General features: G+C 36.0%; 1 protein-coding gene across 2 annotated transcripts in view; it reads right to left on the minus strand.

Annotated features, from left to right (window-relative positions):
- Window positions 1–476: 476 nt before the first annotated feature.
- The window catches only part of ARL15 (ADP ribosylation factor like GTPase 15), a 223571-nt gene continuing 207540 nt past the window's right edge, over window positions 477–16507 (minus strand). The window contains exon 6 of one of the 2 annotated variants that reach the window (XM_042804711.1): window positions 477–4303. In XM_042804711.1, coding sequence (XP_042660645.1) covers window positions 4151–4303 — 153 coding nt within the window. In that variant the 3' untranslated portion in view covers window positions 477–4150. The remainder of the gene's footprint in view (window positions 4304–16507) is intronic. The other variant, XR_006166679.1, reaches the window with a different exon arrangement.

A 16507-nucleotide genomic window follows, 5' to 3' on the forward strand; every position in this document is an offset into this window, starting at 1 on the left:
CTCTTCTACTCAAACAACATTTGATAGGATAACATTGAGTTGTCTCAGAAAGCTTTTATTTTTCCCCTAGTATTTTCCTTTGCTCAACTTCTGTAGTTTCTCTTTGGTATATGTACTTTGCCATGTCACTTTATTTAAAAATAATTTTTAGTTGTATAAACATTTCCCTCAGTTTAACATTATGGAATAATTGTATAAAGATTATTCCAAAATCTGTTCCACCAATAAACCTGCAATGTCTTTCAGATATACTCCCTGAGTAACAACAGCTTGCTGTGGAAATAAATCAGCCAATTTTTGGAATTTCCTATTTCTTATACATATGTGTTTAAATGTGTAACTATGTATAACTTAGCAATGATTATACAGTAATATTTGTTTTCATCTAGGAGTAAATAATATATCTTGAAGAGCCCAAATCAAGGTAATGCATACTCCCAAACTGGTTATTACTCAAGAAATCCAAACTTAGCAACTCAACTCTACACAATGTTTATTTTGTTTTGTTATTTTGTTTCTTGATAGTGGAAATCATGTATAAATCACAAACAGTACAAGTTCCTCATGTCAGCAGTTGTCCACTTGAATGGGTCAACTTCTGTATATAGACACTGTATTTTTAGTATAAAGTCAAGATAATACGACAGTTAACTAATACTTTCAACTACAGTAAAGATACAAACTTTTGTAATATAAATTAATTGCCATTATAAAAAGGCAACTGTATTAACTAATACGGTACAAAAATCTGCAACTTCTATAAATATAATGAAATGCAAGAAGTTAAAGGAAATAATACATCACAGATTTTTGTATAGCGCATTTGAAGAGGCAAGCTAAGATACACGTGGAGCATTATACAGCAAGAAAGAGTATCAAAACTCACTAAGATTTTACTTTTTTTTTTCCATACAAATGCTTGAAGTACAGGTACAGGACACAACATGGAAGCAGTAAGATCACCAGCTTAGACAAAGAAGTCTTATTGACAAGTTGTAAAGCATTAGGCAGCAGACAGAAGCTTGTCAAAACCAGCTGTTGTTGGATACTGATTGATAATGTTTTCATTCCGACGGCTGAGACACCGCAGACAGCCACAGGTCTGAGAAGTAGCCCAATGTGGGCACATACACATACACACACATACACACACAAAGTAATTTAACAGATGGCTAAAGAACATTAAAGCACAATATCTTTTTTAAAAAGACAATGTTCACTCCTTAATGAACTTGCATGGAAAGTAAAGCCTAGTGTCCAAGTTTATTTCACCTAAATGATGAACACATGTGAAAAGATTTAAAACAAAACAAACAAAAAAAACCCCAAACCAATTGAGATTGGTCATCTCAATAACAACTGCATGATGATTACATATTCTACCACAGCCAGAGCATTCAACAACACTTTAGACATGGAGGTGTGATGTGAGTTGCTATGAACAGTTTTAATTCCTCCATAAAAAAGTGAAGGTGTACACATCCATTAAGTTTATCCACAACACATAATCACACAAGGACTACATTCAAAGTAAAGTTAAGTGTTGGTCTTGGCCTTAAGCAGTTATGAGGTATTGTTTCAACCTGTGGTGAGGAATGATCACTGTATTAGTAAGGAAATGCATCTTCAAAATAATTCTGGAAAAAAAAAAAAAAATCACTGCTCCTGTGCAGTTGGCATTTTCCTAAAGAAAAAGCATTAAGCATCAAAAGGTCCCAGCCTAGGTGGCCACTGGCATATGCCAAAGCCATATTCTCATCGACTGCTTAGGCCTTTCGCATGTTAGTCAGGTAGCACCTTCCAACAGTGCATAGTTGGGAAATCATGACCAAAACGTAACTTGGAAATTCTAAAGTTTTTGGACCAAACTCACTGATGGTATACGTAAGTACGGTTTTAAGAACACAATACAGTTGGGCTTACTTTCATTTGCTGTAGCCTTTGGTCCACAACTTTAATATAGGAAAGAAGGGGAAAAACAGTAAACAAAATTTCTCTCTCATCTGCTAACTAATGTTCAATGGAAAGCAGTAAAATCGCTGAATCCCTCTTTTTGCCTCCCAAAACTGCCTGCCTTCTCTGGGAAATAATTCTCTCACTCCTCCCCACCATTTATTTGGCACTGTCCCTAAACAAGACAGAAATCTGGGGACCTTGTGGAAATCTGGCGACTCTGCATCCTCTAAGCTCACATCAGCAAAGAGAGAGTTTGGAACTGTAAATGAGATCCAGTTCCTCCCTAAATCCAGGGAAAGCAGCCTCCTTAACCCACATGAGAGAAAGTGGTGGGCAGCTGAGTTCCATCTAAACTGTGCAGAGAACCAAACTAACACAGGGCTCCCCTCTGTGCTTTGAAATGAACAATTCCAGTTCTTGGGTACTTCCAAGAGTATTAGGAGTGAGGTGACTGACCTGGCAGGAAAGAAACAAAAAACAAAGCAAGAAGAGATGCCCTTCAGGCTTTCAGCGTATTCTATCACAAAATTAAACAAGGAGCTTACCAGTTTTCCCAGCTTCTTTCTGATAATAGGAAGAAAGTTAAAACAGTGATCATCAGGCCATGCATTTGGGCAGAAATAATTCTGAGGGAGCAATGCAAGAATTCTGAGTATATGGAAAACTAAAGAAAAAACCTATTATAAAACATTTTGTTTAACAGAGACTATAATTGCAAGTAAGAGAGAAATGGCTTTTATAAGCCTTTGAAAGCTATTTTCTTATCCCCAATAAGCTAGTGAGAAACTACAATAAACTTCAAACTTAAAAAATAAATGCTCAGAGCAAAAAGAGATGTTGCTTAAAGCTCTGAAAAAAGGAGTTCCATGTTTCGAAACACAAGCAGAATCAGTGAGGAACCACTGACACATCACTACAGCTTGTGTTTGCAGACACTCATGCATGAGAGTAGCTGAATTCACAAGGCACAACATTCAAGGTGTGCACCAGTCCAGTGACTGATCTGCACATACCCTGTTGTGACTGACTTAATGGTGAACAGTGACCTTGCATGTTTCTTTAATGGACACAATTGGATTATAAGGTTTTAAAAAATCAACAAAAGGCAGCCAAAAAACTGCAAACCTACTATGGGAAAAACTTGGAAAGAGAAAATATGCACTGTGTTACTGGAACGAAACGGGATTTTTCCAAATGCATTACAAATGTTGTTTCCAATTAATACTTTTTTGCCTTCTAAGTAACATTTGGCATAAGTTATAATCTCTTCAAAAGAGAAGCTTATAGTACAAACCTGGAAGGCTCTTAATTATGGTATAAATGCCTTGGCAATGTTATGATAACAGTAGTACTCTATGTGTGAGTGATAAAGGAAGCAATCCTTATTTAAAATCAGTCACATTTTCTTCTAACTAGTAATAAGGACTCCACTGCTGAATTAACAGACATTTGCTTTGCTTCTCTTATGGAAAACTACTTTCAGTGAAAATTATTGCTTTAGCCAACTTTTGTATATTTTCTAAAAATATTGTTACTTAGACCACCTGTTTATGTCACCTATTTTTCCCAAATACTGTTATTTGCACACGTCTGTTTGCTAATTTACCTTTCAGGAAACTTCCAGCAAAATGATAGTTCTGCCTTTAACAAGGTTACGCTCTGACTTTAGAAGAGGAATCAACTAAGTTGTCAACTGTGTTTTCACTTAGTAAAACTTCAGGATTAACCTTTGCATTAACATGAAACTGCTTGCCTTTAAGGTATCTTGTTAAGGTTCTCAGGGGCTGTGCTTCCCAAACTGTGGGGTCAGGAAACAAGCTAATACAAATTAGTCTCACAATTAGTTATTTTTTAAAAATCAAGGTAGAAGGTAGAATTCCTCCTTTACAGACTAGTTATTTTTGTGCGTGTAAAATTTCTTATCAAGGATGATTGCAACTCAAAAAAGCAACATGCAGTGTGCAGAAATAGTGGTAAACAAAGATGAACTCCCTATTTCAGTAGTGTAGACAACTTTACTGGAACTAATTGTGTACCTGAATCACAGAATATTTATTTTAACAAAAGGACATTCTGCACTAACTGTGTATGAACAACATATCACAGCACAGTCTTGATATCACTTCATAATTAAGCTATGAGCAGAATGTGCAGGTACAGTGATGCCTGGAGAACCACTCTTCTCTTTTGCGTTTCACATTCTCGAAGGTTCGAAGTCTCTCTCTTCTAGTAAGTTTATTAGAAGGGAGAAGCTGTCTTTTACTGCCTCCATATCATCCAAGGAGCAGGGTTTAAGAATCCAGCGCTTTCCACGTGCAAGTGGCTCAAGTTCAAAATACTTTTTTATCTATTAAGAAAAAAAAACAAGAGACCAATATATTAATATTATAATGACAACCCTCTGTCTCTCATCTAAAAAACCAAACTGAAACATTAAAAAAAAAAAATGTAAAAAAGATCAGGATACTCATTTTTAGACTCTTACCCACAGCTGTTCTTATAATACAGGTTATATGACATGACCTGAAAGTGTTTTCTTTAGGGGTGAGTGACCTGCTTGGAAGCTACCATTCTACCCATACATTTAACAGCATGGGAGGTCTGGGGAAGAATTATATGGACTTAAGGCAAAGAGCAAAGCAAATGAGACAAGTGTTCAAAAATGCAACCAAAACAGCAAAAGAGAAATTTTAGGTAATTCCTGTATTTTAAAGCTGTATGTTTCACCATATTCTTATTGGTAAACACTTAAGGTGCAGAATCTGTCACCAGACTACTCTAACTACACAGATAAATTGCCAAAAACGTACAGATGCTAAACATTCCAGTCTAAGATGAGCTATAGCAGAGGGTTTCTTAACAACTTTACAAGCATTAGAAAAATAAAAATTTCTTCCAAAATCAGTTAGTTTTTCTAAAATTAAATATAGAAGATTAGCACACTAATGTGATTAGGATAGTAATAAGTATTACATGTGAGACATGATGGTTTTCTACAATCATCTTAGTTCAAAATCCAGCATGTTCCAACAAACTTCAGCTGCTTACTTACAATACCTAATAAATACCTATAAAGATGTTAATTTTTAATTAAACTAATTCCATTTTTACTTCTGCAGCAACTGTGCAGGAAGAAGGCATAAGTATATGATGTAATATAGAATCGGAAGTTTTAAGGTGATTATAAGGCTCAACAAAGTAACTGAGGAACATGCAGTTTCTTGGAAAGACCAATCATCACTGACACTAACTGCACCAATGTCAAGACAGAACACAGACCTACAGAAAGACTGAGAAAGAAAAGATTTTAATTTAGTAGTATACTTCAATCACTTTTCAAAAAAGCAAGTGCAGTATCAAAACATATTTTTGATACCTCTTATGAAAGTACTCTGCAGGTTATTTTGGTCAACAGATTACCATTTTTATAAAAATTTTAGTCTTTGATAGTATTTGATCCAATACTATTTGATGCAAAAGTCTCTCATGTTTGCCTTGTCAAAACAGACATTTAGTTTATACATCAAAATTATATCCATCAGCACTTGCTATTGCCAACATACCAACAGAAATATTTAATCCTGACTTAGTTTGCACATTCTTGTTCCTTATAATTATTGGCAAATTTTCTTAATTTTCTTTTATCACAGCCTGTGCCACAAATACGCACAACAACAGGAGTAGTTACTTGTATTGTGGTTGACAGTAGAGGCCCTGGTCAGGCAACTGCAGCCACACTGTGTAAGGCTCCATGTGCAGGGGGAATAAAAAAAGAAAGAAAGAAAAAGTCTTCCAAAGCCCAAACAAGCTGAAACATCTCTATGCAGCTCTAGTAATGTATTCTAATAGAAGCTCAACAGTAGTTTTATCAACTCACATAAATTAGAATTTAACTGTGACAATGTGGCAGGAAGGGTTTCTTATTTTTTAAAAAGGAAATTTGAGCAGTGTTAGTAACAAATATCAGAAAAAAAATGGTGGTTTTTGAGATGGGAACTTCTGCTTCCTCAGCTAAAGTACAGGTGAAACCTTTTAAAATCGATTTCCAACAAAGCAGAATTATATCGGTAACAACCTGCAAACATTTGAAAATGAAGCATGGTACTTGACATTCACTTCCCCTCAAACAAATTTCAGAAAACATACAGGTTGAAATAAACAGGACTTCAACAAACAGTATTTTAATATTAACATACCTACTTTTAGCTTTGCTGTCTCAGTGCCAAATTAGTTTCTGGTATGTTAGCATGGTTATATGTGATGAGAACCTAAATTCTAACCTCTATAAGGTAGGTATATACCTCAATGTCTCCAGCAGCTGAAGTGACACCAAATTGAATTTTCCTCCATTAATATATTGAATTAATGGCACCAATCATAGCACTGGAGAAGCAGGGTAAGAAATCTCTCTTGCCTGTTTCAGCAACAGCCTCCTTGTCTCTTAGACAAGGGGAGGAAGTAGGAGCTGCAGAGCAGCACAACAAAGCAAGGTGTGAGTGCAGCTAGCTGATAGAGCAGCCTGCTGGTGCTAAACTGACAAATATGGCTGAGTAATCTGAGATGTTTCAGCCCCACAAATCAGAGGATGTCCATCACACCCCCTCTACTGGAATACTATTGCCATCAGCCCCTTGAGCTCACTGAAGTCTGTCTGCAATCTTATTTACATAGTCTCTTGAATTAAGGTTATACCATATGAAGAAATGATTAGGAAAAGGTCATTACATTGTAAGGAGAGTACTTGGGTTTAAAAGCATTAAATATTAGAAACACATACATAAAGAAATGATGGCACAAGCACACACTAGCACTGAATTTTGAGTGTTTGTGGACAAATACAACATTGTCTACCAAGGTAGCCTCTAGCCAAGAAAAACACAATGACTTTAAGCTATATTTCCATGACTGCAGAAGCCAATTGCTGTTTCAGCAGCTCAACTGATTTAGTGAAACAAATGTTGCAGATGAATTAGATATCTGGATGCCCAATGTTGATTAAAATTTATTTTTTCCTATTTCTACATGTTTAATCAAAATTAGCAATGTACTGTGATCATTTTCCATATGTAAGAAACAGTTCAAAGTTAACAGGCCTTAGATGAATGCTGAAATTAAAAATGATCATTAAACAGTGGCTTTTGAAATGGGAAGTTTAGATAATGGCATGAAAACAACTGCTTATATTCACATAAGTAACAGCTATTCTGTTCATACCTACAGAGGAGAAAAGATTTGCTAGATGACTTGTCTCTACTCCAAATATAGAAAAATAACACTATTTGCCTTACAAATAATAAACAACTAAGCCAGAAGTAGCACAGAAGTTATTTTCCACAACCCATGGGACACTGTGGTATGTTACTCTATTTCCTCATTTAAACTTCACACCACAATGGAGCTTGCTAAAGCCCAGAGCTTTGCAAGCAGGCTCCACAACTTTGAAACTTCCAGAAAATAGTTTGCAGATACAAATATTTTCCAATTTACTATAACTTCTCAGAAGATGTCATTCAGTTCTAAAAACAAGTAAGTTTTTTTAGACTTAAAAAGGAACCCTTTTTTACATGCAAGAGATGAAATAACTACACGAATATAGACCGACACAATCAGATGCCCAACACTGTTTATACAGTGTTTATACAGAGTTTTCCACTGGAATGCTCTCAGCTCTCCATCCGCCTTCATTTCTCTAGTTGTTTTCTGCTCCAATGACTATTCTTGACACTTGTTCCCTCCCAGACTTCCCAAGATGCACATTAATCAGTAAAATATCCAAAGGAAGCGGAAATTCTCTGAATACTCACTCACCTAGGTAGTTCTTGCATAATCAGATAATCAACAGTTTTATAGCTCCCTTCAATCGTACTAGCACAAAAGGGGTGAGTTCCTAAGAGAAGCTCTTTTGTCTTCTCCTATTGCATAAATGGTGAAAACAGTTCTGTCTGTTCATGGATGCCATAGCAAAATATAACCACTCAAACATGCTTCAGATGTCTGACACATTAGACGTGCATTTACATACTGGCTTTGCATTTGTGTTTACTTTGGGACTGCTAAATTTTTAAGATATAACCTTAGAGGAAAATCCACACAATTTTAAGATTTCTTTACTAGTATTTTACAGGATCTCACTGTATGTCTTGACTCCACATGGGGGTCTTGTTTTATGGAGAAGCTGACATAGTATTTATGCCACATTCTGCAGTCAATGAAATCTAACAATACACGTTTGCAATTATTCCCACTCTTCCCACACTCCACCTTCTAAGTCTTATTCTACTGGTACAATACACTAACCATATGGTTATCAAATGTTGCTTAACCTACGTGCTAGAAAAGTCAAGACACAATAAAAGGATTGGTGCCCAGAACCTCAGCTGGTGTAAATTATCATAGCAATGTTAAACTGATGTTACTAAATTGCTATACGGAAGCTGAGTAACCAGGCCTTGCTGAAAGCTTTTGTATGTTCTATTAATGAACCTCATCTAGCCAGTTCACAACACACATTAATATAAGATATATAGGAAAACTTAGATACTGTAATTTATGACTACATAGTCATTTCTGTCTATTATTCAACATGAAGAAAAGCTGATTGAAAGCATGTTAATTCAAATTCAAAATTTTAGTATGAAATTTCACCAGCACAAGAAGGCTTCCAACACACTCTGACGATTTTGTTGTAAACAAATACAAAATTCAGGTAGTCACTTATATTACCAGGGTGTATTTTGAGAATTTAATGGATAAAGTATTTTTTCATCCATTGATGTTTTACTGAACAATTTTACTGGGAAAAAAATAAAGTACCAATGTATGTATGTTATATCTAATCAAAGGCTGTACAGTCATTTCAGTGTCCCTGCTAGTTTAAATTTTTGAAAGACTTTTACAGGATTAAGGCAGTACTACTGCAAGAGGGTGACTTGTGGAAATATGAATTAGAACAAAATTACCTAATTTGCTGAATCCACGTATTAACCACAAGAAATGGTTCATTCATCTATACCAAATCTCCATGGACAATAAATGCAGTAATAATGGGAGATTAGGGTTCCCCATATTCACATTGTGAAAGTTTCACTGAGCTGTGATGCTGAGATTACCTTTTCAGACTTCATAAAAATCTGCCTTTTAGAGCTAACTGTTTACAAGGTGCAGGAGACAGAGGCAATTTTGATTGCCAAGTCCATGAACAACAGACAAGCTGCCTATAACAGTGACCAAAGCATGCACAAATTCAGTATCTTTGGAGAAGAGAAAAAGCCAAAAGTCCATCACATAGCATTAAGTTTTAAAAAGGGAAACTACATAAAATGAGTAACTTAAAGAAAATTAACTGTGCAGCTAAAAAGGTAAAATGCTTGCAGGTGGCATAGAAAAAAATACCATAATTAGAGGCCCAGAGTATATTTATATAGCTACAGAAGACTTTAAAAGAAACAAAAAAACCTTTCAACAGTTGCAATAAGGAAAAGGATGGTATTAGAGGTAAAAGAAGTTGAGTCTAAAAAAGGAAAACAGAAAAGAAAAGAAAGGAAATTCTGGCAAATTAAATAGAAACCACAAATGTTGACCTACTAACCATAGAATGGAACTCATCGCTTAAATCATCACTGATGCTAAAAAGTAAATTGAAATCCACTCTAGTTTATGTTAGTGTGCTGGACTGCAAACTGCAGAGCATCTTGAGCTGCTACACGTGCTTTTCTGCTGGTCTTGTTCTGAGTACAGTGATTTATGAATTGTTGGATTATGGTGGAATGGATCAGTAGCCACTTCATCTTAAATCAACTAGCTCAAACCTCTGTTGTATGGGAGTTAACACTCTAATGCTTTTCCCTAAAAATCTGCTAGAAACCTCTTTATCTGCCATATCACTTGGCTAAAAATGATCTCTTGTCTGATCAGAAGAGCTGCTCTTACATGCAAAACTGTCAATAGAAGTTCTGTACTACATGTTATTCTTCCTATAGAGATGCTTCATATCCTCCTGAAAAGATACTTCACATGTGACTGTATGCTTCTTCATATCAGTGATCTCACCCATGTCTAGAGGGATCCTTGTAATGGACCTCTGTCTCATAAGCACTCCTCCTAAAACATCTCTGCCTCATATTTACTGATTCCATATGGAATACCACTTATGCAACAGGGAGGGCAATGAAAGTGCCTCAGCTGAGGGAAAGGGATATGCTGTGGTCTGGAGCAATCTATCCACAGGGCTACTCCCAGAAGTGCCAGTTGAGGTTAAACGCTATCAGTCATAGAAATGCTCTTAAATTCTAGTTCTTTGAAGACAAACATTTCACTGCCAGATAACTTTTATGTGCCACTAAATCCAAAGTCTGTATGTGCAATGTTAAAAATTTGCAATTAAGCAATTAAGTTCATATTATGATAACCAGAGTTATGTAACTGGGCTGCTTTTTTTTTGTTTTAAAAATATAACCTGCTGAAGTAAAACCAAAAGAAAACCCAAGACTATCTTCTTCAGCATTTTTGTGTGATGGCAGGGTAATTTCTCTAGACAAGATTTCAAAATCATCAGAAGCCTTTTTGTACAACTCCTCACAGGTAGTGGTGAATGCTTTACAAATTAGCATTTCTAGTTGGTACAACTTTCCAATTTTTATTTTTTTTTTTTTTTAGTTTTGCTTTTTTACAAGAGATTACCTGAAACATTTCCAACTGAGATTTGTACTTAGCTTTGTAGTAGACCTGGCTGATATTTTTGGCTCCTAAATCTTACAAAGAGAAATACAGTCACTTATACACAACATCCACTAAGTAATTCACACAGTGTTTTGTGGAACAGATGCACTTTTCCACCCTTATCATCTCCAGTGGCCACAAGACACTACAATTTTCAGATTGCAAGTGACTGCTGAAAGAGCTGTATTTTAAAGAAGATATTAACTGTTCAGAATGAAGGAATAGGATGCTTGGCAAATCAGCACAGACAAGCTGTTCCAAAGAGAGAGCACACAGTATTCGCAAATGCAAGTCTAAGAGAAGAAAAAGGGAAGTGAGCTAGAGAGCTGAAAGACGAATAGAAAGGGGTACTTACTGTAAAATATAAAATGTTGCATCAACTATCAGGACAGAAAGAGCAGAAGACTTTTAAAATGGGTAAGTATATTTTTATACAGATAAATATGGTAATAGTATAATGGGTCTGGGAAGAGTAACACAGATGAGAGTGAGGACAGAAAACTGCTGAAGGTGCAAAATTACTACTGAGATTTGCATGCATGTGGATGGAGGCAAAGATGGGCTTTGAGGAGCTAACCTCTATCAGCTGCTTTCATGCAAGTCTTTACCATACAAGGTACTGTGGCATATTAGATTTCTTTGGTTACATTCTGTTAATTTGTTCAAAAGATATGGTAAGGATCAGGCAGCTGACAAAAACATATACCTATACTTTGCCTTTCATGTCTCATTCAGCCAGCATATTCTGTTTACTTAAGCATGTGCTTTTCCTACAACTGGAAGACACAGAGATAACACGAGAACAGCAGCAGCATATCTATACAGAGAAAACCAGACTTCCAGATGAAGATTCATACAACCAGTTCTTGGCTGGACAAACAAGACAAGGACTTACAATAACCAACCCTAGAGTGAACAAACTAGCATCCCTTCTTGAGTGGCAAGTGAAACAATGAGAACAGAGAAGGAGGCATTGTACAAAAATGAGTGCAATGAAAGCACAGTAAAATATCTTCCTTTAATATCTACAGCTTTAATTCTTTAATTTATTCCAAAGAATTAACCAGGAGTGGAAACCAGACATCACATTTAATACAAGACCTAATTTAATACAACTAATCCTTTAAGTTTCTGCTCCTATTGCTTCCTCTCTTATCCACTGTGTTTTCTGAAAGTAATTTGGGTTGCAACAGATATTGTCTGACATCTACATACTTACAGTTAAAGTGCTGGAATATAAAATACTAAAGAGTAATGCTGAAAATTAGCCCTGGTTAAAGTCAGCTATTTGGAGGACATCTAAAAATCACATCTTTTCCCCTCACATTCTACACAGACACAAAAATTCCAATTTACTGCATATAAGGACAATTTTATATCTAAGTGTATTCTTAGCATATCTAAACATATTCTTAAGATATACCAAAAATAACTGATTGAATTTAAGATTAATTTAAATTTAAGATAATGTGTTTAAATTACTATCATCAGCCTAATCTGTTAAAAAAAAAAAAAATGGAGCATATCCAAAGATAATTTTGCAAAAAACTTATTAAAAGCTTTTACTGTACCACGACTCATCTCCTCTCTACTGCCTCACTGAAGTTTGTTCTTCTGTTATATCTCCAGTTAAATAACATATACAATATGAATAACTAGTAGAAACTCAACACTCACGACCTTTAAGCAGGTATCTTTCAGAGCCTTCCAGAGTTTTCATAGCTTTCTTTTTTTTTTTTTTTTCCTAGACTGCAGATATTCACAGTTTATAATGCTAACAACAGAGTATACTGATTTCAGCAGCAAAATATGCTAGCTTTAACTACAAACTGTGGTTTCAGCTAGTAACAAAACCTGAGACACAGGTACATAAGTGCTGAGTTTTTACCCCCTGCCCCCTCCAAAAAAAGTTTACCTGTGATGTTGAAAGTCAAAATAACCTTTAGAATAATATGAAGTCCAAAGATCAATCCTTATTATGACATCCTTTCTGCAAATGGCATGTTTTCTGTTCAGATAACAGGTAAAGAGTATTTTCTGAAGAGGTGCATATGTGATGATTCATCTGCGTTTGCCTGAACACGTATCTAAATCTAGCTCTTGAATAAATAACATCTGTATACCGTGCCCACATCTGCAAAGCACCAAAACACTGCATGGACATGTATTCTTGTATCAACAGCAAAGAACAGGATTTCTTAAGGCTTTGTGGTTGATTCCCCACATTTACACTGCTGAAACTGTTCCAAGCCAACAGAGAGTATGAACACGAAAGAAAAGCCATTTATTCAGCAGTAGCTGTGGTTCTACAAGATGTGTCCTCTCATGCACAGATCAGGCAGCAGTCGTGCTATTTCACTTATTCGGTACTATATACAGAGCAGATGGTATAAATGTAGGATGGCTTCAACCTTCTTTCAGGTCCTTTGCTGATGGGAGTATTCTTACTTATTCAAAGTCCACACAGGGGCAACAGAAGCCCAGAACTAAGTGCAATTAGCCATTTCTGGTTCAAAAGCAGAAACTGTGAAATAAATCCATTTTGGAAAAAGTTAACATACAATGTTTCTGAAGAGAAACGGAGACCCTGCCACTGCCAGTTTCAGTTCCTGGCTGCCAGAATGCCATGGGCTCTGTGACCCCCCCCCAAGTTCCTCCAGCACCAGGGACTTCTGCAGGAGCTGTTCCTAAAGATTTCCTCCTTGCCCTATGGTTAGAGAAGACAAATCTGTTCTTTGGGTTTTCTAGATCCATGCCTCTGGAAGCACCAATGCTTCCAAACTCACAAGAAGCCACCACTTTAGCACTCCAGGCACCTACGGACTCATGTCCATTTCTTGATATTTAATAACCCTCCACCTAAAAACATGGTGAAACCGCTTCATAGTCTGTGACTAGGACCTTGCTTGACTATGGCCCCTCACAGCTTCCAGATTCCTTCATAAAGCACAAGGATACCAAGAGTAAAATTACACAGCTCAAATCAGACACAGTCCTGTACACAGGGATATAGAGAACATCCATGTGCAAAACAGATTTGCCACTACTTCTAAATTTATAGGAAATGAATGAACAATCATATATATGGAAAAAGGGGAGCACTTTACATAGAGAGAGAATGCTTTAAGCCAGGTAACAGAAGTGTTTCCAGTCATGGGAAGCAATATCAGTGAACTAATGCAGAGGTTTGCAGGGATTATGACAGAAAAGCCAGGGATGATCAGAAGGATTTTGAGAAGACGGGTGAATACAATGAGATGCTGAAGAGCTGTATGGTTATTTCGACTCTTGAACTTAATAGGCCAGAATCTCTCTTTTTCCAAGCTCCAGCATTATTATTCCTTCCATTACTGTAGGTTGCAGCAGGGAGTCCTACCTGTCTGAGAAGTCTTTTAGTAAAAGCTCCCATGGGAAGGGACAAACAAAAGAGTAATGAATATTATTCACTCACTGCATCAAGATATCATTTGCCCTACATTATCCTGACCCACACTTCAAGGAAAAAGATAAAATAATAAGCAGTAGATCAGGAGTTGCATATACATAAAAGAAGAAAGATCCATTGATATTTCAGGCAGGATATCAACCTTTACATAAACCCCACACACCCAAAGAAACCACACTCCTCTCCAAAGAATGACTGAATTCTAGGGCAGACAGACAGCATCTATAAAATTTATGGCCTGCTTGAAGGAAAACTACTGATAATAATATGTAAGATGTTTAAAACAGGATCTGTAATAACACTATTGTTACTTTAAGTGAATTAAGGCTTGCCTTTGTACACCTACGGCTGTGGAGTGCCTTTACAGTGTCACTGAAAAGCCGGATTATTTCTGAAGAAAAGCACCTGAAGGCAGGAAGATTACGTCCTGGTGATGCCTCAATTCTCATGATTGCATCAATGAAAAACAAATGTAGGTATTCATCAAATGATTCCAGCAGAAAGGGAAACCCAACTTCTGCAAGCTAACAGGCAGCTCCTTTCCTCTACCTCTGAATCTGACTCACAGTTTTATCAACAGGTCCTAGCATTACACCTGGGGTAAGCTTCTCACTGGAAAGGAAATTTGTTATAGCAAATATATATCTGACATTAACTTAAGAGGATGAGAAGATTAATATCAGTTGACTAAAATATCTTAATGAAACATTTTTCCACTCTCCACTCACCTTACAGAGTAACCTACCTATTCAAAATTGTGGTCTAATGAAGGTATGATAAGCTCTTTAAATTTTCGGGTTCTGGAGCTCAAGATAAGTCTTAATTCTGCACATTTGTGATTACTAATTGAGTTTTCTTTACATTAGAAATCACCTTATGGTAAGTTTGCTAACCACTAGTGACAAGCTAAAAGGTTATAGTCTCTATCACTATTTTTTTGAGAACGTAGTTGAAATTTGCACCATTTTACCACTTCTTGATAATGAACTATTAAATTTGACTACAGTGAAAAGGATCTTAAATAAGTACTCCATACCAGGCCAGGAAAGGTTCTGTGTATCGAAGTTAATGAGTTTAAGTCCCAAGCTCACACATAAGAAACAACCAATTACCCAGTCTGAAACATAGGCTTGTAAAACTCTAAGTTACTTGTAAAACGGTCTGCTACACACAAGTAAGATGTTGTTTAAACGACTTGTTTGACTAGATGCATTCACCATGAAATTGATTCTTTTAAAGCATTATTTTTAAACTTCATACAAGGTAACTGCGTAAACTGAAAATGGGAAAAAAATCTGGCATTATAGAGCGTAGGTTTCAGTATGAGTTTAGTATTTTATGAGGCTGAGGGTTACTTGAATGAGAAACTCATCAAGAACAGTCATTTGTAGGGCAGTAACTGAAACACTTAATATGATTAAACTGTTCTGCCATTTCTATGCTAAGATGTATAGTATAGGATCTAGCGTTCCACCACTGTCTGTGCAGCTCCAAAGTAGTACAAAGGCAATAAAACAACAAACAGAACATCCTTCAGCCATAAGCACCAAAAAATAAATCTGAGTTGCTATTTTTCTATAGTCTGAAAGTAGCACTATATTGTGATTTTACAGCTGACACTCCCCGTTAGATTGGTATTATTAACTTCCAGTTAGATTGGTATTATTATTTCGTTATGTCTTTTAGGCTTGGGTGGCATGAGAAAGGGCTAACTAGCGACTTGCTACTGAATATTCCTCAGTCTCCAGCTCAGGGACTCAGTTTTCAACTTTACAGTGGTCCAGATTTCAAAGAAAAAGAAGAAACCATTGCAAGGATGTAATGAAGTTGAATATATATATAAAAAAATCAAAGCTACAAAGATATTCTTCAATAACATTTTAGATTTGAATGTTTAGCATGGTCCTGTAAATATGGACAGATAGATGATGCCAGGGTTACTGAATAGACTAGATTTAGCAAAGTAATGTTTTATGTTTGCTTCTATAACCAGAAAGTGGTTCTCTTGGTTTATCATGAATCAGCGTAATAACAGTATGTTGCTAGTAATTCACATACACTTTAGTGACTTGAACAAAAAAGGAAAAATTACTTGGTAACAGATAGAATTTGAAATCTTACTAATGGAACATTTCCAATTGTCTTCTCAAAAAGAAATTAGCTCATTAAAAGATCAAGCACCAACAACAGATATTTTTAAAAGTCAATACAACAAATAAAGTGTTTTATACATTGCTCCAGAAAAGCTGGAAAAGGTACTATGTTGACTACTGCAAGACTGTTTTGGAGAAGAATCAAATTCTCAGACTTTGAATGAAGAAGTATTTTCACATTGTATAGCAGCTTACTCAACATCCAGTGAAGAGTGCCACCAGCCACGCTGTTTTA

The sequence above is a fragment of the Tyto alba genome, unplaced genomic scaffold (assembly GCF_018691265.1).
Source record: "Tyto alba isolate M040663 unplaced genomic scaffold, T.alba_DEE_v4.0 Super-Scaffold_42, whole genome shotgun sequence".
In the NCBI taxonomy this organism is placed as follows: domain Eukaryota; kingdom Metazoa; phylum Chordata; class Aves; order Strigiformes; family Tytonidae; genus Tyto; species Tyto alba.